Here is a 23,902-nt window from a genome sequence, read left to right on the forward strand (position 1 = left end):
CAATCTTTTGGTAACTTGAGTGAAGGAACTGGATAGATATGGGTTTGTTTTATTGCCATTTCGTCTTGCTTGCAGTACAGTTAACAAATCCATGAGAGGTGATCGCAGGGCACATCTATCGAGGAATGATCAGGTGTGCACAATGTACAGATACATATGAATCTCATCTATTTAAAACTATAAGTATGAGAAGGGGAAAAAAAAACAGTCATGTCAAACATAGCTATTTATTTTTCTTCTTATAAACAGCATCCATTTTCCTTACTGAAAAAGCCTAGAATTTATATAGTTTTTTTTTATCCCATCACTTACAACAATATGTATACATTATTTACATCTTTTCCAATATATGTGTTGCAGAATTTCAGACATCGAACTTTTTAATCATTTTTTTTTCATTAAAAAGCCATTTTTCAGATAGAACAGGTACTGATTTAAGTGATTTAACTGAAGTAATATATTGGCACAGTTTGCTTACAGTACAGATTACGTTGCATTTTTTATTTTTAAATGATTTTTTTTTGTGTGTGTCCAGCATTGACTATTACCTTTTCCTCTCTAATAAGCAGCTACCTTTTTCTTTTAATAGAGAGGGTATCACTGAGGAAGGTCAACTTTCTATCCCTAATGCAGCATAAATTCTAGCACACAGGATCTCCCTTAATTTCATCAGCTGAATCAAATGGCTTTTCCAAAGCTTCCAGATTTTGTGTTTCCTCGGTGGAAACTTGGAAGGTTAACCAAAAACTTTCCGCATCTCCAGAAACGTGTTCAAATTTTGAGTTGAGTTGCTTCAGGTTGATTCTGCTGGTTATAGATTCTCTCAATAGGAAAGGAAGTAATTGCCACAATAGATCCATTTGGAAGGCTATACTAAAGGAATAGCCAGTTTCCCTGGGATCTTTCTCTACTCTTCACCAAGAGAGCACAGAAAAAAGATTGCTCCTATATTTTTCTAATATGCTGCATGAAGAAGGACCCTTGGTAGATCTATCTAGATACCGAAAGGACCAGAAATAGTTTCTTCTCAAATCTGTTTCCCCACCCCACTACATATTCAAATGCATTGATTCTCATGATAATATTTAGCAACACGACATCAGTGAGTAAATTCAAAAATGGAACCAAATGACATTTCAAAAGATTTGTGTTCCAAATAACCTAGTAATAAGTGTACAAAAATAATGAGTACAGTTTAGTGGCTATAAAAAATTAATTTTCCCTAAAAATACATTAATCTATGAAAAAACTATTGAAAGGACAGTGCTCTTGGGAAAGAAAATAAGCAAATAAAGCATCTTAAAATTGGAGTTATTCTGCTACCGCAGGAGTGAATTTATGTTTTAAAAAGGAAACACATGTGCAATAGACATAAATGGAAATATACCTCTAACGTGACTAGTGGTTCTAGAAATGCAGTTTAGGAAAACCCAAATAGTTTTTGCCTATTAGGAAATGAAATTTATCCACCCCACCTTCCCTGCGTAAAATGAATTAAGCAATATGAGAGCATTGTAGCTGAAAAACTGACAGGTTCAACTTCATATTACAATTTTAAAATAGGAATTCTGGCATTTCACTTACACTTTAGTATTTGGGGAAAAGAATATATGTCTTAAAATTACTTTTCAAATAAATCAACACACACACACACACACTTCCCTCCCCCCTCAGAAAAATAATCTTTATATGGAAATCTAAGAAAAGGCTTTCAGTCATGGGAATTTAAAAAAAAAAAAGTCCAGTCTATAGCAGCATTGACTTTTTGCCTATGGGATAAGTTTGAGAGAACGGTGTCAATTCTGAATTCGTAATGGAGCCTCTGGTTCTACAAGATTACCAGTGAATATTCAAAATTCACTCTTGCATAGTAAGCTGTTAAAGAAATGTTGGCAAGCGGTTGAAAAGGGGGAATTTTCCTTTTAAAGGTTATCTCTTTAAAGCCCACCTTACTACTAGTGGACAAAAAGCAGGATACTTTTATCCTTGCACAATTAGCACAATCCCTGACACAGATGTGTGAAGTAGGCTTGTAATTTTGAGGGCCAGGATGATAAAACTTTTTTCCCCACCAATGTCAATCCTCTGGATTAAATCACTCTCACTGGCTCAAGAAAACACAACACAGCTGGTTTTAAGGAACTTGGATCTATAGTTATGTCCATCCGGCTTGGTCAGCCTCATCTAATTAAGGTAGGTTACCTGTGCGGGTGGGTAACCAAGACAAGAGAGAACACTGTCAGGTGATACAGAAAATGAAGCCAGTTCTGACATTTTAAGGCTATTCCTTCTTCATGGAAGGAACACAGTGTTTGTTAACGCCTGGTCATAAGGGGAGGAAAAATAAGTGCCTGTCTAATGTTTGGTATCAAAAAGGTATATATGATTTCTACCATGGTGTCCTTTTAAATGAAAAGGCTAGATTCCAGGCTGTGACTTTTTTTTAAATAATAACCACAGTGTTCAATTTTCAATGCCTGTATTCAACTGAAAGACCAAGGAAGCTTTCTCTGTACACTTTTAAACAATAAAGAATTTTCAAGACTGCCGGAGCAATCCCACTAAAAGCTTCTATAGTGCTGATCAAGTTCAGAATAATCGTGGTCTTAATATTGTCAATGCTTCAATCTTCAATGCAATAAGAAGAGTTAACCCAACAGCACTCTTAGTCAATGATCTCCAAGTGTTTATCATCCAAGAAGGAAATTAGCAATGAATGGAGTCCTCATTTCTTGTCATTGTTTCCAAGGAGTCCCTTAAATTTAAAGACTAAAATGATGGGAGATAATTATTATGGCCAATTTATATTCTACGGTAACTAAACATTATTCTGAAGTCTTACATATTTCAAGATCCAAAAATGTTGAGAGGATACTTAATCATTTTTCTTGTCTTTTAACAGATATCTTAAAATCGCTAGATGGGAGATGGGAGGTATTTAAAATGGCTCATAGCTCTAAACTCTTTTCAACATTCCAACTGTGAACAAAAAATCTTTTCAATTAGCAATTTAAACTTTCAAATTTGAGATTCAGAAACCAGGACTGGGAATCTGACTTCTAAAATCAAATATTGACAAAATGTGTTACGAACACCAGGATCAAATCTCATTATGAAACATTTCCAAGATTTTGGTTAGCATACTCCATTTTTTTAGTAAATCCATAGGAAGAACTATTGTTATTAAAGGCTATCAGGTTATAAGGATCAAGAGTATAGCTGGATTGTGTAAGCATAGTAATTTGTTTTGTTTTTTCTCATATGACTAATTTTAATTATCTACTTCTCGGGTAAAGAACATCCTGTATGCATTTTTTTATTTCAGTTCTTAAAAGTATCCGGAAGAGATGCAATAAAAACATTCTATGTGAAATTGTTGTATATATTAGACTTTATTAGACTTTAAGGTATTCTTAATGAGCTTTAAATATTCTTAATGGGCTTTAAATATTCTTATATGGATCCACAGCACATGTTCATGTGATGTGTAGCTAATCCCAATAATAATCTGGGAAGTGAACTTCAAGATTAGGATTTAAGGATATATAGAGTAATTGGTATCACTCAGTCCATTGAAACTGTGGCAAAGCAGACAAAAGTATGATGTTCCCGAAATTTTTTTACAAATGGGAACATTTTGGATTTAATGCTCAAACCACTGGTGAGTTTCAGCTGCCCTGACATTTAGAACAATAACTTATGATCCTAGGTCACAAAATTAGAAATAGGCTTCTTGTTTTTGAATTTCTCAGCAGGGATTATCCCAAATTCTAAATATTTTATGATAAAAGAGAGGAAAATAAGCAAAACAACTTTGCAAATTTTTAATCAAAATTAGTGTGCCTCCAATTACAGTAAGTTATTTTAATTGCCCACCCACTAAAAAATCCCAAAATATCACTGTATCATGTTGCAGAGATAAATGCTTTCCTTTACAGCATTCTTGTACAGCTGAGATTTTATAAAGGGGCTATGGATTTAGAAGGCATGAATGAAATGGTAAGTATACTCTATGTTAAGTAGACTGAGACAATTTCTCTTATTAAAAGTTGAAAGACTAGGGCTGTTTTATCCCCATTTTTAAAATTGCTATGGTAGATTTATAAATATTTCCTTATTAATATTATTATTCCATAGAAACTATTTCCCTTTTATTTCGACTTGAAGCCACTGCAGGACTCTTGATTTAAAGGACAGGAAAGTTTAAGGTTCAGTTTGATAAAGTACAGATTGAGAAAAAAATAATCCTACTTTCAGATCAAAATGAGATAAAATCTTGGCAGAATGTAAATTGTGAAAAGCGGTGTGCCCAAAATTATTCTTGGCCCTTACGATATCAAAGATGTATCAGATGGGTAGCTCAGTATGTTATTAATAAAAATAAAGTGAGCTACTTGCTGACTTCTTTTCCCTAACTTATGTTCACTTCTAAAGTCATTGCTTTCTCTTAAAAATTGGAGATCACTGACAGACGTTATGGCTTTTAGAAAAGGTTTGCACATATTAAATTACATATAAGAAGTATTAATAAATGTCCTGGGTAGCTATTTGTGTTTTCTGTTTCCAGCAATGTTCTTTGTATGTGCTTTGTACCTCAGAAGAGAATCTACCAAGGCACTTAGAGAAGATTAAGTCTCTTTTAAGGACCTTCTGAGAATGATATACGACTGGCAATCCTGCACTTTCCAACTAGCAGTGTCACATTTCCCAACAAGCATGTCATTTTCCTTTATTAACACACAACAATCTGCTAAAAATCAACAATAACAATGAACAAGAACAGAAAACCATTTACTGTGTGTGTGTGTACTGTATATCTCACTAAGTGAAAGAGGTTTCACTAATAAAAAGCACAGAGAATGGATCTAGGTTGCCTGAATTAAAACAGAAGCTTCCTTTCCTTTCTAAAACAAACGAACGTAAGGTTGCAAACCTCCTCCACACACTTACTCGGGAGTTAAGTCCCGTGGAACTTTAAGTGCGTAGAGAATTTCAGCCCAAATCCCTAAAACCCCACATGCCTGCTTAAAGAAAACAAACGGGATCTCCACCATTTTCATTTTCGCTTATCTGTCCTTGGAAGTGAGTTTTTCAATCAGTTCTTGGAGCGGAGCAAGTTCTCTTCTGTCTATAAGGTTAAATTCCTGTGGGAAGTAGAAACAAAATCAAAGTCTCAGTGGGATGCTTAAGGGAAACTACTGGTATTAAATCACTGGAAGCAAAAATCAGTTTATGGGAGAGATTAGGGAGAAAAAGTCAGAAAGTCCTGCTTCTCAGGAATATACTTTATCCATCTCTAGAGGCATTCACAGCAAGCCAGAAATTACCTACTGGGGATACATGAGCATGCATAGGTGTGATGTGTATATTTATAATGTGCGTGTGAGTGTGGGCATGTGTATAAAATGTATGTTGGTTGTATATAGGATGTGTATGTGTGTGTGCATACACATACACACACACGTACATACACACATATGCATACGCACACCACCACCATCATCATCTTCTTTTAATGGCCCCATAATCCCTTGTGGGGTGGAATTGGGGCAACTGAATGGAGCCGAGTGGTTATTGGCCGGATGCCCTTCCTGTCACCAATGCAGAGTTTTTTTCAGCAGATATATTCTCAGTGTGCCCAGAGAGAAATATCTGCCTCTACCTAGGATCGAACTCACAGCCTCCTGATTGTGAGGCGAGAGCTCCACCTCTTAGGACACACACACACACACATGCATGTATGGGTACGGGAATGGGTATATATTTATTTTCCTTTTGACAGCGGGCATCAAAATTTCATTCTTTAATGTTTGCCAGTGTGTTCACAGAAAAAAGTGACAATAAAGGTTATCTATCTATCTATCTATCTATCTATCTATCTATCTATCTATCTATCTATCTATCTATCTAAAAAAGAGTTAAGTGAAAGTCTCAATTGTCCAAGCATGATGGGCAGCAGAGGCCACTGTCCATGACCCCATTATGGTGACAAGGACAGCACTGAAATGACTGTGCTTGGGAATATAAGACCTATAAACAGTAAGCTGTACAAATTTACAAATTACAAGAAAAATAGATATGCCGTGTGTCTGTGAAGGGAAAAGAGAAGGATGTATAACTCTGAATGAGGTGGTTTGACCTTAGGGGAAGGAAGTTATATGCAGAAAAGTCAAGGTATAGTTTTTAAATTACAAATGAAAGAGCTAAAGTATATGTTAGAAAAAAATAAATAGATGTAATTTAGTCTGTTGTCACTGTGCATGAAAATAGAAATCCATTAGTTGTGATAGTTGCACATTACACTGCACTGAATGATAATGATAGAACAACTGTTGATGAATTTTGAGAAGAAAATGTTCCACGTTCTGAATAAATGCAGTTTTAATATTTCAAAGATCTGCAGGGGAACAGTGGTGATAAATGAAACAGCGGAATTAAAATGCATGCTATAAATATCAGTACGAAAGGGGCAAAAAAAAACTAATGAAAAGGTACTACAGAATATTCCTAAAACCATTAATTATAATTTTAATAATTAAACTGAGTTTTCTAAGTAATGTTTTAAATCTAATCCATCCTGCTACTATAAGCAGAAATCTGCAATTGTAAACTATCAACATGACATCATTGTATTACATTATACTTTACAATATGGGGAGCATCTGGTATTTAGATACATTCTCGGTTTGATGTTACACTAACAAAACATTTTGTATCCACAAGATGGATGTTTCCATATGTCAAATCCTAAAACATTTCAACTTCTGCTGTGGAACTGCACATTCAATTCTCATCTCGTAGTTGATGAAATACGATTGAAATTACAGCAGCATTGTTACTTCCTGCTTTCATTACTTTTATGCATATACATATCTGCATTTTTTAGAAGTGCCCAATTCTGCGGCACAGAATTTAAATAATTAAAGTGATGCAAGTGTGGCACAGCATCAAAGTCAAGATTCTGGTAAACAGTTTTTAAGTTAAGTTACTGAAAAATCCAAGAGTTTCCCCCCACTTAAAATGGCTGAAAGCTACAAGGATCATTTTGTATGTACAGAATTAAACCAGAGCCACTGATCGCTGTATTTGTTTACCTGAACAAAAAAGATAAAGTGCTTGAAGGACGTGTTGAGATGTGCTTCTTCTTGAAGCTGGATAACCGGATCAAAGTGCTGGTGATATATGTGAGCATAAACTCTGAAGAGACGCTTCAAGATGGTCTTAGCTACAGACATGAAATTCTTTGGGAAAGGAACGCCTAGAAACCAAGCAAAATGTAAATCATTCCGATTCTACCAGTTACCCCCTTTACAAGAATACGAGGGCCGGGTTCACCGGAAAAGCACTATCCAAATACAGGATTGTCCCAGAAAAAAAAAAGTATTTCAACTATCTAGCAAATTTATATCCAAATGCAGGATTGTCCCACCAAAAATATTTCAACGACCCAGCAAATTTATATCCAAATGCAGGATTGTCCTAGAAAAAAATATTTAAACTATCCAGAAAATTTATTTAAGTGTCCAAACTGAATGAAATGGACAAGGTCTTCTCTAACCTGGTACGCTGAGGTAATAACTCTCAGCATAGATCCCTGGAAACTCTTTTTCTTTTTAAAAAAAAAAACTTCATTAAAGTTCAAAATATTAAAAAGTTTACAAAAAACAAAATGTTAAAAAGCTTTACAAAGGTTTCTAGAATAGAAATTATATCAACAACTTTCAACTTAGAATTTGACAGGTTTTCTTTCCATATTAACTATATTAATTCACAGTTCTTAATGTTAATAAACAAAGCTATATCATCTTTATAGGTCACTAATTCAAGTAAAAAGGGAAGAAAGGAAAAGGAAAAGAAACAAAAACAAATGAGAAACAAGACTGTCATATTAACACTTAATACATGTATGTATATATATATATATATATATATATATATATATATATATATATATATATATATATAAAACAAACGTCAAGAGTATTTATAGACTATGTGCTATAGTTTAATATTCCGTAAATATGGGAGGAGGGAACACAAATTTTATCATTTATTATTACATATTCCTGTATGTTTCTACCTTATATCTATGTAATTGTAGATCCTACTCTGAATGTCTATCTAAATCTCACTTTTTTTCTAACAGTTCCTCAATTTCTATAGCTTCTCCCTCATCCTGTCTGTTTGCTAATATTCCAATTTTATTCCCCCTTTTTAAATTCCTTTTGTAACCTTTCTTTATTATACTTTACTGTCTAACCATTGGTACCAAATGTTCCAAATAATATTCTGTTCCGTATTAAATAATACTTATCCTTTAATTTCAACATGAGCCTATCCATCTCTGCACATTCTAAGATTTTGTGGATTATAATGTTGTTTGATGGTGTGGTGGACATCTTCCAAGGCTGCACCAACGCAATTTGTGCTGCCATTAGTATATGTATAATCAAGTATCTAATTTTAGGGGGATATTTTCCTTTAATGGTTCCCAGGAGAAATAATTCCGGCTTCCACTCCAACCTACAGTGGGTAATTTCCTCTATCCATGTTTTTATCTTAGTCCAATATTTTTTAATTTGTGGGCATAACCACCAGATGTGGAAGAAGGTACCTTGTGTTCACTTGCATTTCCAGCAGCTCGGGTTTAATTTGGGAAAGTTTTTAGTGAGTCTGGAGGGTGCTACATGCCATCTGTACAGCATCTTATATAGGTTTTCCTTGTAGGCAACTGATTTTGTCATAGAGAGGTTTTTTTGCCATATTTCTTCGATCCCTGGGAACTCTTGAAGGCACTCAAAGTTGCTTGGATGAGATTAATAGATTAACAAAGATTGGTCCAGTTGCCATGATTGAACTTTTAGATACCTTTGGCCTGGATGACTGAGTCTTCACTGATATATTGCAAGCCATTTTGGGGAGAAACCCTTGTCCATGGAAGGTTTTCGTGGAGAAAACCTATCTACAGTATGTGGTTGCTAAGATTCAACACTGATATGTTGGCACATAATCAGTCAATCAAAATGTGAGACTGGCATGAACAGTGGCATAACCCAGTAGCCCAAAGGCATCCTGCAAAATTAATTTTTGGATTTTATGAATGTGTGTGTGTGTGTGTTGCTTTCTGCCTAGAATCATCTGGAATTGGGAATAAATAAAATAAAATAATAAAAACTAATAAAATAAAAACAGGATATATCTATTTTAAAGACAGATGTTGCCTTTCAAGTGATTTTTATTTTTTATTTTATTTAGCAAGGAACCCATCTTCAAGATATTCCTACTATAGATAAAACCCCATTTTACAGAATCTAGATCCTCTAGTCTCTAATTTTAGAAGAATTCAGTTTGGGACTCATAATTATAGATGTGTGAATTTGTTAATAAAAGCAAAAAGAGCAAAAGAATTATTATTATTTTTGACTGCTATACAATTAGCCAACTGACTGCTATACAATTAGCCAACGGTATGATTGCCAAGTTAGTCAGAAATGGACAAACACCAATACATTTTTAGCAACTTCTATAAAAAGATGGAGTAAAAAAAATATTTTAGGGAGGGTAAGTATTTCCTTGTAGCAGAGAAGCATCTCACATTGCTTTGAAAAGACAAAAGAGCTTAAGGAAATAATGAGCAGCCTGTCAGCCATGAAGCCATTTTGGGAGCATCTTCAGGGCTGCCACAGCCAGACGGGTTGCAGCTGTGGGAACGGGAGGGGGGGGGGAAGACAGATAGTTGGGGGATGTGTAGCCAAAATAATATTATTTCCTGTGTGAGCCAAGAACATCCTCACCAGGTGTTGGAGAGGCGTGGACAAAAGCCAGCTGGAGACTGTGACCTGATTGGACCATGTGATGGATAAATGGACGTGTGTCCTAGGGACAAGAACTTTGGGTTTTGATTTGGGTGGGGAAAACCTCGGGTCCTTCAGGGTCGGGTTTTCCCCAGCCAATATGACACATGCATTCAGGAACAAACTTGAAATTTCATCTATAGGTGACCTTCACCTCACCCAACGACTACTCATTCAGCAACTGTTTGAACCCGCAGCAGTTTTGAACGAGAGGGACTTATAACCTGCCCTCAAAATTCTGGCCATAGCAACATCTCAGTGGTCATGTAATTACGACCTGGGCTTTCAGCAACCGTTCAACAATCATGTGATTGCCATTTGTGACCTTCCCTGCAGGCTTCCCTTGAGCAAGGTCAATGGGGAAGCTGGCAGGAAACCAGTAGTCGGGGTGATGTGGCCATAACGACCCAGGGTGAACCACTTAATGATGGTTAACGGGGCTGGTGGACCTGCCATCACTAGGCAGTGTGGTCACATGACATCGCCTTTTATGATCGCTTTGCTTGGTGACAGAACTTCTGATCTCAATTACGGTCATGAAGCAAGGAACACCAGGAGTCATTTTTTTTGTAGAGCTCATCTGTGGTGTTATTTTTCTTTTCCCCATAATGTCCTTTTATTTTTATTTTTTTAAATAAACTTTATTAGTCTTTTATAACTTAAAAAAAAATAAACAAAACAAAGAATACAAATATCTTAACTTCAACAGTTTGTGGCATTCGTCTTATACTACTATTTTGTGGATTATTTACAAATATATACAATTTATGCGAATGTAAACATTAGTTTATATGTTGCTTATCATAAATTTTTTCATCATCCGTTTATCTATCTTTGCTCAATCCAGTCATACAATTTTTCCCAAGTCTTATAATATTCGGTCTCCTCTTTATCTTGTAACATCAGTTAATTTATCCATCTCAGCGCAAGCCATTATTTTTTGCACGATCAATTCATCTGGTGGTATACATGTATGTTTCCAGCACTGGACGTAAGCAATTCTGGCTGCAGTTACAATATGTAATGCTTCTTCTTCTTCTTCTTCTTTTTCTTCAGCGTTTGTCTCGCGCTCGGGCGAGGTCCGCTAATATGTAATGCTATATATTTAATATTTTTCCCGTATTTCTTTTTGAATATCTCCAATAAAAATAGCTCTGGTTCTAGTTCTATTGGTTCATTAATAATCTCTTGCAACCATTGCTTAATTTTTAACCAATATTTTTGGGTCTCCGGGCAGGACCACCACATGCGGTAGAATGTACCTTTTTTCTTTTTGCATCCATAATGTCCTTTTAAAAGATCATTAAATGTTAAAGGGAAAGGATTAAAAACATGATCTATTCCAAAATTATCTACTGGTTTTAAATAAAGACTGCTAAACAATTATATGTGTTTTCGACCTCGCCTGGAATCTTTCTGATGTCATGCTAAAATTGGCTTTCTGTAAACTGCCCAATTGTAATCAGTATTAAATATATTTTTTGTGGCACTCTTAATATCTAAGGGGTTGCCACACAGAAAAGGGGGACAAGAAGCAACGGATGGAAACTAATCAAGGAGAGAAGCAACGTAGAACTAAGGAGAAATTTCCTGACAGCGAGAACAATTAACCAATGGAACAACTTGCCTCCAGAAGTTGTGGATGCTCCAACACTGGAGACTTTTAAGAAGAGACTGGATAACTATTCATCTGAAATGGTGTAGGGTTTCCTGCCTGAGTGGACTCCCGTCTATTATTCTGTATTCTTCAGAAGTTTATATTTTTGTGTGTGTGCCTGGTGCTCTGTTTCCTTCCGTACTTTCAGAAATAACATAAACGGCCATTCCATTTTTAAGTTGGCATAGTGCCAAAGCGCACATTTCAGAGTTACCTATTTTGGATGGAAACAGCGTCTCATCGTCCAGCTGATCCTGAACCCAGGTCATAAGGTAATCGATGTACTTTGGTGCCGAGCACTTGATTGGCTTCTTGATGTTTGTCCCATCTGCCCAATGATATTCATATCTGGAATGGAAGGAAAGTGAAATAGGTTTTTTTTTCAAATAACCATAGATCTCCATTTGCCTCAGGGGTGGGGGACTATGGCTCCTTTATGACCTGTGGACTTCAACTCCCAGAATTCCTGAGCCAGCCATGGTTGGCTCAGGAATTCTGGGAGTTGAAGTCCACAAGCATGGCTGGTTCAGGAATTCTGGGAGTTGAAGTCCACAAGTGATAAAAGGGCCATAGTTCCCCACCCAGTTGACATTATGGTGCTTTTAAGGGGGCCCTGGGATATGAGCATTTGATTTTGGGTGCCCCCCAAACATGGCCAATAAGACTTTTCTCTTTTTAAAATAAGCTGCTTTTTCAAAGAGATAGAAGGCTGGGTGCCATTCTTGGCACAAAGTGTCTTGTTCCATTCCACCCACTCCCAGCAAATGTCAGGAAGACTACACAATATACTACACAAATATAGAACAGCCCCGCCCAACATACACATCACTTTTGAAGACAAAAAATAAATAAATCCAGGCTTCACAGTCTTTTAAGAGGTAACCATGAAGAGCACAATTTGTTTTCTTGATTAGAGTATATGTTCAATGATAAAATGGGGAAAAGGCTGACATTTGGTTCCTCTATTTTGTAAGCCAGCATACCAAAAAGCAGAGACATTTCCCTGCCAACAAAACTGCGTAGAGTCAAGGCTCCAGTTTTCCCAGTTGCAATGTGTGACTGTGAAAGTTGGACCATAAGGAAGGCTGAGCGCCAAAGAATGGAGGCCTTTGAACTCTGGTGCTGGGGAAGACTCCTGCGAGTCCCTTGGACTGCAAGGTGATCCAACCGGTCAGTCCTAGAGGAGATCCACCCTGACTGCTCTTTAGAAGGCCAGATCCTGAAGAGGAAACTCAAAGACTTTGGCCACCTCATGAGAAGGAAGGACTGCCTGGAGAAGAGCCCGATGAGGGCAATAGAAGAAGAGGACGAAGGAGAAGGAGGTGGCTGGAAGGAGTCACTGAAGCAGTAGGCATGACTTAAATGGACTCCAGAAGATGGTAGAGGACAGGAAGGCCTGGAGGAACACTGTCCATGGGGGTCATGATGGGTCAGACACGATTTCTCCACTAACAACAACATTTTGTAAGCATGGCTGATGTACTTACTTTGGCCCTGCAGACATCACTGGACAGCTCTCCTCTGTGCAGAAGTCTGTAATTGTCCCATAAAGCATGTTGATCTGGTTAAAAAAGTCCACAGCTGTCAAAGAAAGAAAGAAAAAACACATTCCATTTAGCAAGCAATTATTAGGGGAAAAATTCCTCTGCAAACCAAACAACATTCTGTGTCTTTTTCGGCCACAGGGTCCACAAGAAACGGTCGTCAGAAATAAGCCCAATGTTTTTTAGAAAGGTCTCAAGAATCGGGATAGAATGACTCACACAATTGCAGGTACAAAAATTAGATTTACTTAAAGTAAAAGTGCCCATAACAGATTTCTCCAGAATTCCAGTCTGGTCCATTAACTTCCTTCCCCTCACATTGGCCCATTTCTGGTAACTATACGAGTTGTGTACTCTGAAAAGTTTTTTCAGGAGAAGAGGAGGATTAAAAACAATTTGAAGCAGGCCCTGCAGCTCTTTCCAAGAGTGTATTTTTGCTGGCATATAGTTCAGGTTGCGGCTGCATCTCTTCAAGAAGTTAACAAACCAGTGACAAATTAATGAAGCCCGTTGGAATGAATGTTTTACCTGGACACGAAAGGCCCACATTTCTGATTGAATTCACATTGGCAGAGGTTGAGCAAATCCTTTCTAAAAAGAGCCAGAAATCCTTCATGCTTTCGACCACCTCCTCTATCATTCAAGCAGAAAGCTACTGACATTATATAGAGTGGCTTGCTCTCGTTCGGCTCTTGCAAATTTTCCATTTGTTTTTCGGCAGAACTGGTGCTTACAAAACTGTGCAAAACTGAGGCTTTCATCAATTAATGCCTTAACAGAGTATCTATTTTTTTAAAAAAAACACAATTTTCGTTCTGACAGTACAGAAGCTAGGAAAATACAATGTCCTTGAGAACCACAAGGATAATATTCTATCCTGCAATCGTGAAGGTGGTTCTTTTCACTGCGAGTTGGCTCTTTCAAGTCGTTTGCAGACTTCTATCTGTAAATTGGCCTTGAAAAGCCAAACCTCTGTAGTTTTTGTTTTGTTTTAGTTTGGCTGCAAAAATATCTGTCCTACAACCAATGGCTCTCTGGGAAAACAAAGCCTGACACTTTCAATGCCGCTGCCATTAATCTACTGCCAGTCGGATCATTTATTTAGCAAAACATTCACTTTCTTCAAGGAAGGTGTGTATGAATGGAAGTTCCTGCAATCCAGATTATTTATTTCTGCCCAACTGAACTCAATCAAAATGAAAAGAGGAGCTGAATATCCCAAATGATCTGCCTCTCCAAAGAGATTCTGCACTTGTGCGGCCAGCCCTCAAATCTAAATAGCATTGTCATCGCCTATTAAAAAAATATCTATTACTTTAAAATAAAATGACAGGAGTGCCTCTGGCCATCCTTTTCACTTTTTTCCCAGCAGCCATATTTACATGGACTAGTAATCTGCATAATAATCTTATATATATATAATATATATAATGGCTGTGTTTGTGTGTGTGTGTGTGTGTGTTCCAGCATAACTCTGGAACGCCACGAGCAATTTCAACCAAACTTGGTACACAGATTATTTACTCTCTGGAAACAAATACTGTGGGGGTAAGACACCACTAACACCCCTCGGGGTGTGTGTTTTGTTAAGATACAGCCTGTTGTGCCTTAAAATAGCTTCTACCGTACTGCCTTAAAATGGCTTCTACTGTACAGCTCTATGGAGTTGCCATGGTAACAGCTTCATGGTACTCTACAAGAGCTCTCTCTGGTAAGGGGGAAAATCCAACATTAGAAATTACATTTGTTCTGGATTGTTGCTGAAATCAGGGCTTTTCCTGCCTAATACAGGATTAGGATAAATAAATACCCAGGCAACGCCAGGTTATCGGCTGGTATATCTTAAAATTGTTCTTCATCATTGATATAAACATGAAGACTGCTTCTCATCCATGTCTTTGCCACAGAGAAGATACAGACTTCCTCTCTAGACATCGGGGAATTGCAAATTCTGGATACACTGAGGTAATTCCATGCACGCCCTTCTGTAAGGAGGACAGGATGTATTCCAACAACAGTTTTCAAAACTTCAGAGCACAGAATAGAACTTTTGTGTATTAGTCCATATTTTATCAATGGTTAGCTGACAAGAACAGAAGTTAGAAACATGGAACTATAAGAAAAGGAATAATGAAAAAAAAGGAGGCTTGTTAAAATGGTTAAGCAAATATTAGTATTATTATTATGATAATTACGATAGAATGAATATCAATGTAATGAATATTGTTGTAAACACTTTTGATAATTATTTCTTAAAAATATTTGTACCCAGGCAACACAATGTTTAACCCAGGGGTCTCCTGGCTGGCTGAGGAATTCTGGGAGTTGAAGTCCACAAGTCTTAAAGTTGCCAAGGTTGGAGACCCCTGGGTTAACCAATAATGGAGTTTTTATATGTTATCAAATAAAATTTTTTATCCAGACAAAAAACTTTTGTGCATTAGTCCAGAAGACACAAAGTTCTTGTGACCTTTATTTGTGTATACAGGTAGTCCTTGACATACGAGCACAATTGAGCCCAATATTTTGGCTGCTAAGTGAAAGTATGTTGTTCCATTTTATGACTTTTTTGCCAATTTACTTTTTTTTAAAGCAAAAAAGACAACCAATATATGATAAGAACAGTCATTTCTTTTTCCTTTCATCAATCTGATGATGATGATGGAAGAGGAAAAGCGGTAAACCTGACCAGAGCTGTCCCAGTTTATTGGAACAAAAAGTGACTTCAAGCTCTTGGAATTTACCCATTTGGCTTAAAACAATCAACTATGAGGATAGTCTACTCACTGAAAGTTGAGTAGCTGAAGGGAATGGCAAGAATGGCAAAACTGCCTAGTCTTTTTTGTGAGTAAACCACAGTGGAAATGAGTAAACGGAGGCCACATGTCCACAAAGAAACATGACTAATTCTTCCTTTAAAAGCATGAGTAGGAAGAGGGGGAAACGGAGGGGAATTCATATTATGTTATTATATGGTCCTTTAGTTTTATGTAAACAAATACTTAGTATTCATTCTTTTTTTTACTGTAGAATCAGTATATTATTAATATTAGTTCTGCTTATTGTGTTTTTCTTTGGTACATTTCAGCTAAAAATAACTAAATCAGGAACCATGGTAACATGGATCCAGACAGGACATCTGGCTGGCGTGGCTGCCAAAACCAAGGAGCAGATTGAATCCAGACAACCGTTTCTTAAGCCAGCTTCGTTTCCAGCAAAGTTCAGAAACGAGGTGAAATTTAATGTTTGTGCTGCACAAATGTGCCTTATCAAATCGTCCCACCGTGAATTCAAAGTGGGAGAAAATTTCTGGGGTTGAAGGCCACCCTGAATAGCCTTAATTTTCGCTTCCTGTTTTCGTTGAACTGTTTTCTAACCAACGGCTTTCTGCCCTGGCACTCTTATCCCGTTAAGAGTTCCTTAGACCAGGGGTCCCCAACCACCGGGCGCGGACCGGTACTGGTCCGTGGATCATTTGGTACCGGGCGCAAAGAAAAAAAAAAAAAAAAATGGCGGCTTTCTTCGCCTTCGGTGAATGCTGCTGGGATCAGGGATCAAGGACACAAATGAAAGAAGGGGAGGGAGGAAGCAACCAAAGCCCGTCCTGCTCTCCGGCTCAGCGGCTTCAGTTTCCTCCCGCCTCGTTCCTCTCTCAGTCGCTCTCTCACTCCTCCACCAGCCCAGGAAGAAACTGCTTCAAAGAAGCCGGCAGGGTGGCTTTTCCTGTCGGCGCAGCTCCTCCAAAGCGCCCGTTCACCCCCACCCCGCCGCCCGCGGTTCAATCCAGTGCTCCGTTCTGCCTGCCTGCCTTCGTTTCTGGTTGTTTCGGAGCAGCTTCGGCTGAGAATAATAACTATTCGCCTCTTTTACTCAGCCGAAGCTGCTCCGAAACAACCAGAAACGAAGGCAGGCAGGCAGGCAGAACGGAGCACTGGATTGAACCATGGGCGGCGGGTGGGGGTGAACGGCGCTTGGAGGAGCTGCGCCGACAGGAAAAGCCACCCTGCCGGCTTCTTTGAAGCAGTTTCTTCCTGGGCTGGTGGAGGAGTGAGAGAGCGACTGAGAGGAACGAGGCAGACACCTGAGGGATGAGGCTGAGGGAGGCAGGGCTGAGAGGCGGGGCTTCTCAGCCATCCTGCAGGGACTTGTCCTGAGCCTCCCTGAACTTGGTGGTTTGCTGGTAGACGTTTTATTACCCGACTAGGTAACAACATCAGATGTTATCTAGTCAGGTAATGAAGCATCTGCAAGCAAACCACCAAACTCGACTCCTCCCCTCCCCCTCCTTGAAAAAGTGTCCCCCCCGCCGGTCCTTGAAAAAGTGTTTCTGTGTGAAACTGGTCCCTGGTACAAAAAAGGTTGGGGACCACTGCCTTAGACTGTCCGTCATCCAGATGCACGATGATGAGCGTTTTAGAAATATTGTAAAATACAGGTAGTCCTCTACTTGCAACGGTTCGTTAAGTGACTGTTCGAAATTAAATCGGCACTGAGAGGAAGTGACTTATGACCGTTTTTCACACTTCACGACATGGTCAGCAGTCATAAACGTTGAGTCAGTTGTCAAACATCCAAATGTAAATCACGTGACCCTAGGGATCAGTATGGGATTCAAAAATTTTTACTACTGGATCTGTGGGCGTGGCTAGGTGGGTGTGGCTAGATGGGCACGGGCATGTGACTGGGTGGGTGTGGCTTATTTATTTTTTTTGCAGGCCCCCCCCCCATTTTTGGGGCCTTCTGGGCCTCAGGGAAGCCTCCTGGGGAAGCATTTTTGCTCTCAGGAAGCTTCCCTGGAGCTGAGGAAGGCAAAATATGGGGGGCAGGTGGCAGTGCTGCACCCCCTTCCATTTTTTTTGCCTTCCTGGGCCTCAGGGAAGCCTCCTGGGCGAAGCAGTAAGACAGCGAGGGGAATCCTGGCACAGCTGATCATCGGAACAGCTGAAGCTGATCATCGGGAGGGGGAAAAAAAGAAATACCTTAAGGAGTGACTGGGCGGAGAAGAATGCAGTCAGAGATGTCGGGCATGCATGCGATGTTGCACATGCACGATAAGGACTGACTGGGTGGGGAGAGGCGATTGGGTCGGGGGCTTGGCCAGCCAGAAGTTACTACCGGTTCGGCGACCCACACCAAATCCTTGCTACCGGTTCATGCCAACCGGCGTGAACCGGCTGAACACTACCACTGCTGGGGATGATGCGACGGTCGGAAATGTGAAAAGCAGTCATAAGTCACTTTTTTCAGTGCCGTCATAACTTCAAATGGCCACAAAATGAACTGTTGCAAGTCAAGGACTTCCTGTACTTCCTCCTACAATAATATGTCTCAATTGACCAATGCCAGGAGGAACGGATTATGTTAAAGACACACACACACAAAAAGGTGCTTTCCTCATGCATCAGTGCTGAAAAAAATATACACAACCAAAGCAAATTCTCCTTACTGTTCACGGCAACCCATTCATTGAGATCTTCGCCTTCGGGCAGCATAACAGCCATCCGTAAGTTGCCACTTCCGAGAGTTGCCTCCGCATGTTTCAGCAGCTCATATTGGTGGGAGCCTTCTGGAATGTTCTTCTTTGGTTTAAAAGTTTTAGAAGAGCGGCTACCACTGCAAAAGGGAGAAAGGAGATTTTGGCTTCAGAAGATGCTGAGCGCCAGAAGCAGGGAGATAATCTCATTATTCTATTCTCGTACGTTCTTGGTTTTAAAAAAATTTCTTCCCTCACCTTCACAAGCAATATAAAAAGTTACACTAAATAGGATTAATGTCTCTCAGAGGTCAGCATTGTTGCATCCAACCTAGATGACATCCACAGCCCTCCCAATTGATTTTTTTTAAAAAAATGATGAAAATAATTATCCATAAGATGGTCAAATCCCCTCAAGGCTTCAATATTCTGAGGTGGAAATATTTTGTCGACCGAAAACACATGCAGGTAGTCTTAACTTACAACCACAATTGACTCCAACATTTTGATTGCTAAGCCAGTTGTTAATTGAGTTTGGGACCATTTTATGACCTTTTTGTCATAATTGTTAAGAGAATCATGTGGCCATTCAGCAAATCTGGCTTCTCCTATTTACTTGGCTGGTTGGAAGCCCAAATTTTGGTCACCTGACCATGGGGATGGCACACTGTGTGAAGACTGGTCACTTATTCAGTGCAGTTGTGGCTCTGAATGGTCCCTATACAAATTGTTTTAAGTTGAAAACTATCTGTATTTATTTTAACAGATCTGAAAACAACTCTAGGCAGCATACAGTATTAAGACAGACAAAAATAACAATTAACAAAACATAATGGGCAGAAGAATCAAAGTAACCCCCAAAAGCAAAGAGCCTTCTAAGGAATCCAACTTCAAAATTAGTCCAGAACCAGAAAGCGGACAAGAGATTGACAGTTAGAAAGGATTTGTTTTTAAATATAATGGTGGCACGATTAAAAGTTGGACTAGGAATAGAAATAAGAGCAGCGGGGGGAATATTAGTATATGCATTTTTATACAATAAGACAAAAGTAATAAGAAGAGGGTGTCAGGGCTCCAACAAATCCACCCCCATTCGAATCATAAGTCTCTAGCTGCAGCTGACACTAAAATACATCATTCATTTCCCCCTTGACTCTAGTCTTCCCCCACCTCCTGGATCTATATTCTCCAATGGGACACATCCATAGCTAAGAGTCATCAATCATGCTCTCCAGTAATATTCTTCTGTGCCAGAAGCTTCATAAGCATTTCAGGAATGCACTATTTTCCCTACTCCCTTTCTGATGGCAACTAAAAAGACCAAAGAAGTTTTTTGGTTTTTTTAGTTGACAGAGGGAAGATTAGAAATTGAATGATGGTATTATTAGGTATATTTAGATAATATTGTGATTGGCATTGGAATAACGTATTGAAACATTGAATAATAAAATAATGAAAACCTATAATTTAACACAAATATGTATATTAACATTAGAACTGTGTAAGTTTGAAGAATGCAGAAAATATGATTAATGTAACTATTTTCATTTGTACTAAAATGTATGACATTCAGATGCCACACTGTTCACATATTGATATGGATATATTGTAAAATAAAAAAAAAAAATGAAACTGAAAAAAAAAGCCCAGAACCTGAAAAAAAATAAGACATTGTCTAATCATCTTCTTTCAATGACCCCATAATCCCTTGCAGGGTGGAGTCTGGGCAACTCAATGGAGTTGAGTGCTTACTGGCCAGATGCCCTTCCTGTTGCCAATGCAGAGTTTTGTTCGGCAAAACTCCTAATGGTGCCCAGAGAGAGAAAAATCTGCCTCTACCTGGGATCAAACTCACAGCTTCTTGATGGTGAGGTGAGAGCTCCATCTCTAGGCCACAGCACCATTTAGGACATTGTCTAATACAGTGGTAGTCACTGGTCCCCACTAGTGGGCGTTGCAACTTTCATGGTGGGCGGTAGGGGTTTTGTCCCCTACTTTATAAATCACCATTACTGTGGAACCGGTGGGTGGTTAGAAAATTTTACTACTAACAAAGATACAAAAGTGGGCGGTAGGTATAAAAAGGTTGACTACCCCTGGTCTAATACAACAATAAAAGTATCTTAGGCGTTGATACTTGCCCTCTGAAAATGTTGCTGTGTTATAACATCCTTATTAAATTTATGCTACATAAAGGCAAACCCTACATTAGAAAGAAATTTGCTTTATATTATATACTTCTCCCTATTCTGGGTTTGATTTAAATTTTCCCAAGGTGGAACAATATACACTCCACTAATTCTCCATCTCCATTTTTTTTTTTTTTTTTGCTACGGGGCAAATATTGACATTCAAATTAATGTGGAATTTTCTGGAGATGGGAAGATTGGCATAACTCCCCTTCATATATGACCACAGCTACATGAGACTCTACTACAGGCCATGGCTTCTGTGCAGACGAGGCTACTGTAAAAGGGTTCCTAAACACAGAATAAAAATACACTTCGTTTTCAACAAGTGGGAAAACCTAAGTCAGTTGGAAACTGATGACGCCCAAAGTTATGCACGGGCAAGAAAAATCACAGCAAGTTAAAGCAATGATCTTATTTTTGCGATGAATAAAATGTGGGAAATTATTTATTGTGCTTACATGGCATTTCTTCAAATCATCTAAATATTTAGTCCCCACTCAACATACAATTAAGACTGAGCAACCTCCCAGATGGAAAAGCTTTAGGCCTGGTTCTCTGCTGCTGTTTAAACTCAGGTCGTCCCATGTACCTGATTTTGCAGTTAAAAAAAAAAAAGCTCTCCCCCTAGGTATCTATGGAGATTCATCCAGGTCATGGTTGTCCCAAAGATGCTTTTTCAAGAGGCACCTGGACTTTCTGGGGTGGGTTTTTTTTGCAGACTGTGGATGACCGAGAATCTCCGTAGACATTGAGCGATGGCACGCGGGGAGGAGAGGATAACTGAGAGACATGAATGGTGTGGTCTACGGGGGAGGAAAGGGCCTTGATCCTCTTCATGGGCTGCAGCTGTGAGAACTGGTTAAAAGGACGGACATGCGTATGGGCCAGTGCTGGAAACAAAGTGTGGAAATACCCTGTTTCTCCAACAATACGGCCTCCCCCAATAGGAAGTCCCAGCATGTTTTATAGGCATGAAATGAAATTAAGCCCCTCCCCCCAAATTAAGGCCTATATTAAAACATGCGAAATGGGGGGGGGGGAAATGGCGGGGGGCGCTTGCCGTTAGGAAGCACTTTTGTTGCACACCCGGATATGGTGCTGCCTGCGTTGACCCCGATACAAAGTGCCCCACCAATGCCGAGGTCAACAACCAAGCCGTCGCCACCCGCCTGCCCAAAGATACAAGTGGGGGGGAATTAAGTCACCCCGAAAAGACAGCCTAGCCATTTTTGGGGGGCTCAAAAAAAAAAAAGACCCGGCCTTATGAGAAACACGGTATCTCCAGTTTGTCGTTCCTCTCTGAGTTTGGCTTCCTTCCCAGTGTGCGTTCCGATATCGGTGGACGTCTTCAAGCCCTTATCTTGCCTGGTTCCCTTAATTGTTTCAGTGTGGTTTGTGTTGTTTTTACTCTTTATAATTTATAGGCATTTTTAGTTTAAACGGCATTTCCTCTTTTTCGCAACTGCTTGTGGGGGAGTTTTTTCTGTCTCCAGTCAAGGATATTTGGAGCTTTGAAGGAAAGTGAAGGAATAAAAGGGGCTTCACCTGTTTTTGTGACTGTGTTTATTTTGTATCCCACCCTGGGTCATCACATCTTGCTCTGTGGAATATTCTCCCCTGGAGCTTAGAAAGGCTCCAATCCAACTTGGCTTGAAAAACTTGGCTGTGTTAAGGGTCCTGTTATATCTCAGAATGTCTATTACAAAGCATTGCAATAGGCATTCTGAGATATAATCTTATTCCAAACATTTATGGGGTGCATATCCCATAAATGCTGGGTAAGTAGGCATGTACAAATCATTTCTGAAAGAAAACAGCTGTAGGTGGCCCTCGGCTTACAACAATTCGTTTCGTAACCATTCAAGGTTACGACAGCACTGAAAAAAGTGAGTTATGACCGTTTTCCACACTTATGACCATTGCAGCATCCCCAGGGTCCTGTGATTTACATTCGGATGCTTGACAACTGACTCATATTTATGACGGTTGCAGTATCCCAGGGTCATGCGATCCCCCTTTTGCGACCTTCTGATGAGCGAGGTCAATGGGGAAGCCGGATTCATTTAACAACCGTGCTACTAACTTAACATCTGCAGGGAATTCAGTGAAAAAAAAGTGGCAAGAAAAGTCGTAAAATGGAGTAAAACGTCAATTCTGAACTCAGCTGTGGTTGTATGTCGAGGGCTACCTGTATAGGCAGGTTTAACATCCTATGATTCTACACAGGAAATGTATTTTAGAATTATCTGTCCAATGTAGAGTCTATAATATGTTTCTACTATCTTGATAACCGTGCGTCGCTAAGAAACTATGTGGTTGGGCTTAATTTTGGGGGAGGAAAATGGGGGGGAGGGGGAATTCTGCCTCTGCCTACCAGCATCCATTGGTATGCATCTGGCTAGTGCCCTGTCAGTGTGTGAGAGAGTTGAGGGCTGTTTGGAAACTGAAGCAGTATTTGCTGTGTGAGCAAGGAGACAGCAAGGAGCCCGGGCGTGGCTTAGCTCAACTGTTCTGTACTAAAGCTGCTTGGTGCTGTGAAATTGAAACTGAAACTCCTCTCCTTCTGCTTGTGTTTTACATTTGGAAGAGATTTCTTTTCAGGTGGGGAGGGAGAGTAGAATTCTTTAGTATCAGAACGTGTTAATAATAATATACTAACACTCTGATGGTCATTTCAAAAAATCCTTTCTTAGCGAGGCACCTAGAAGCCAAGAGGAAGATACGTGCCAAATTTCAAACTGGCAGGCTCTATGGTTCTGGTAAGAAATGAAGGTTTATTTCAAGTGAGGTTGCCTTATTTCTAGTTTTTAATAGAAGCCAAACCTTCAAGGAAGCGTTAGTTTTAATCTCATTCCCGCTAAAACATCCTTAGGACAAATGCAGGGTCCTTCGACATTTTTTAAAACTCTGAAATGTTTGTTAAAGCTGTGTTGTCTACTTCCTCTTTTAACATAGAGATAACGGGAACTGTGCCACCCCCCATAGCTTAGTCTCTCCCTTCCTAAATTACATATTCAAAACCATACTTCCAGTTTTTTGCTGATACTTTAAAGCAAAGTATGAGGGGACACATTTTTCAGCAGAAAGTTTGTGCATATATTTAGCAGCTGATACATTCCGGACTATTCAGCTTCCAAAACTAAAATAGGTAAAAGATGCACTCAGAATTTTATTTAAATCTC

The 23,902-nt window shown here is 39.1% G+C and overlaps 1 protein-coding gene across 1 annotated transcript in view; it reads right to left on the reverse strand.

Moving 5' to 3' along the window:
- Positions 1-210: 210 nt before the first annotated feature.
- MOB1B (MOB kinase activator 1B) overlaps positions 211-23,902 on the reverse strand; it is a 39,802-nt gene continuing 16,110 nt past the window's right edge. Inside the window, exons 2-6 of the mRNA XM_026717123.2 lie at positions 18,502-18,668; positions 12,999-13,092; positions 11,726-11,859; positions 7,095-7,258; positions 211-5,144 (exon numbers count right to left, since the gene is read on the reverse strand). Coding sequence (XP_026572908.1) covers positions 5,067-5,144; positions 7,095-7,258; positions 11,726-11,859; positions 12,999-13,092; positions 18,502-18,668 — 637 coding nt within the window. The 3' untranslated portion in view covers positions 211-5,066. The remainder of the gene's footprint in view (positions 5,145-7,094; positions 7,259-11,725; positions 11,860-12,998; positions 13,093-18,501; positions 18,669-23,902) is intronic.

Source organism: Pseudonaja textilis, chromosome 6 (genome assembly GCF_049901715.1).
Source record: "Pseudonaja textilis isolate UNSWEBS1 chromosome 6, rPseTex1.2, whole genome shotgun sequence".
NCBI lineage: Eukaryota > Metazoa > Chordata > Lepidosauria > Squamata > Elapidae > Pseudonaja > Pseudonaja textilis.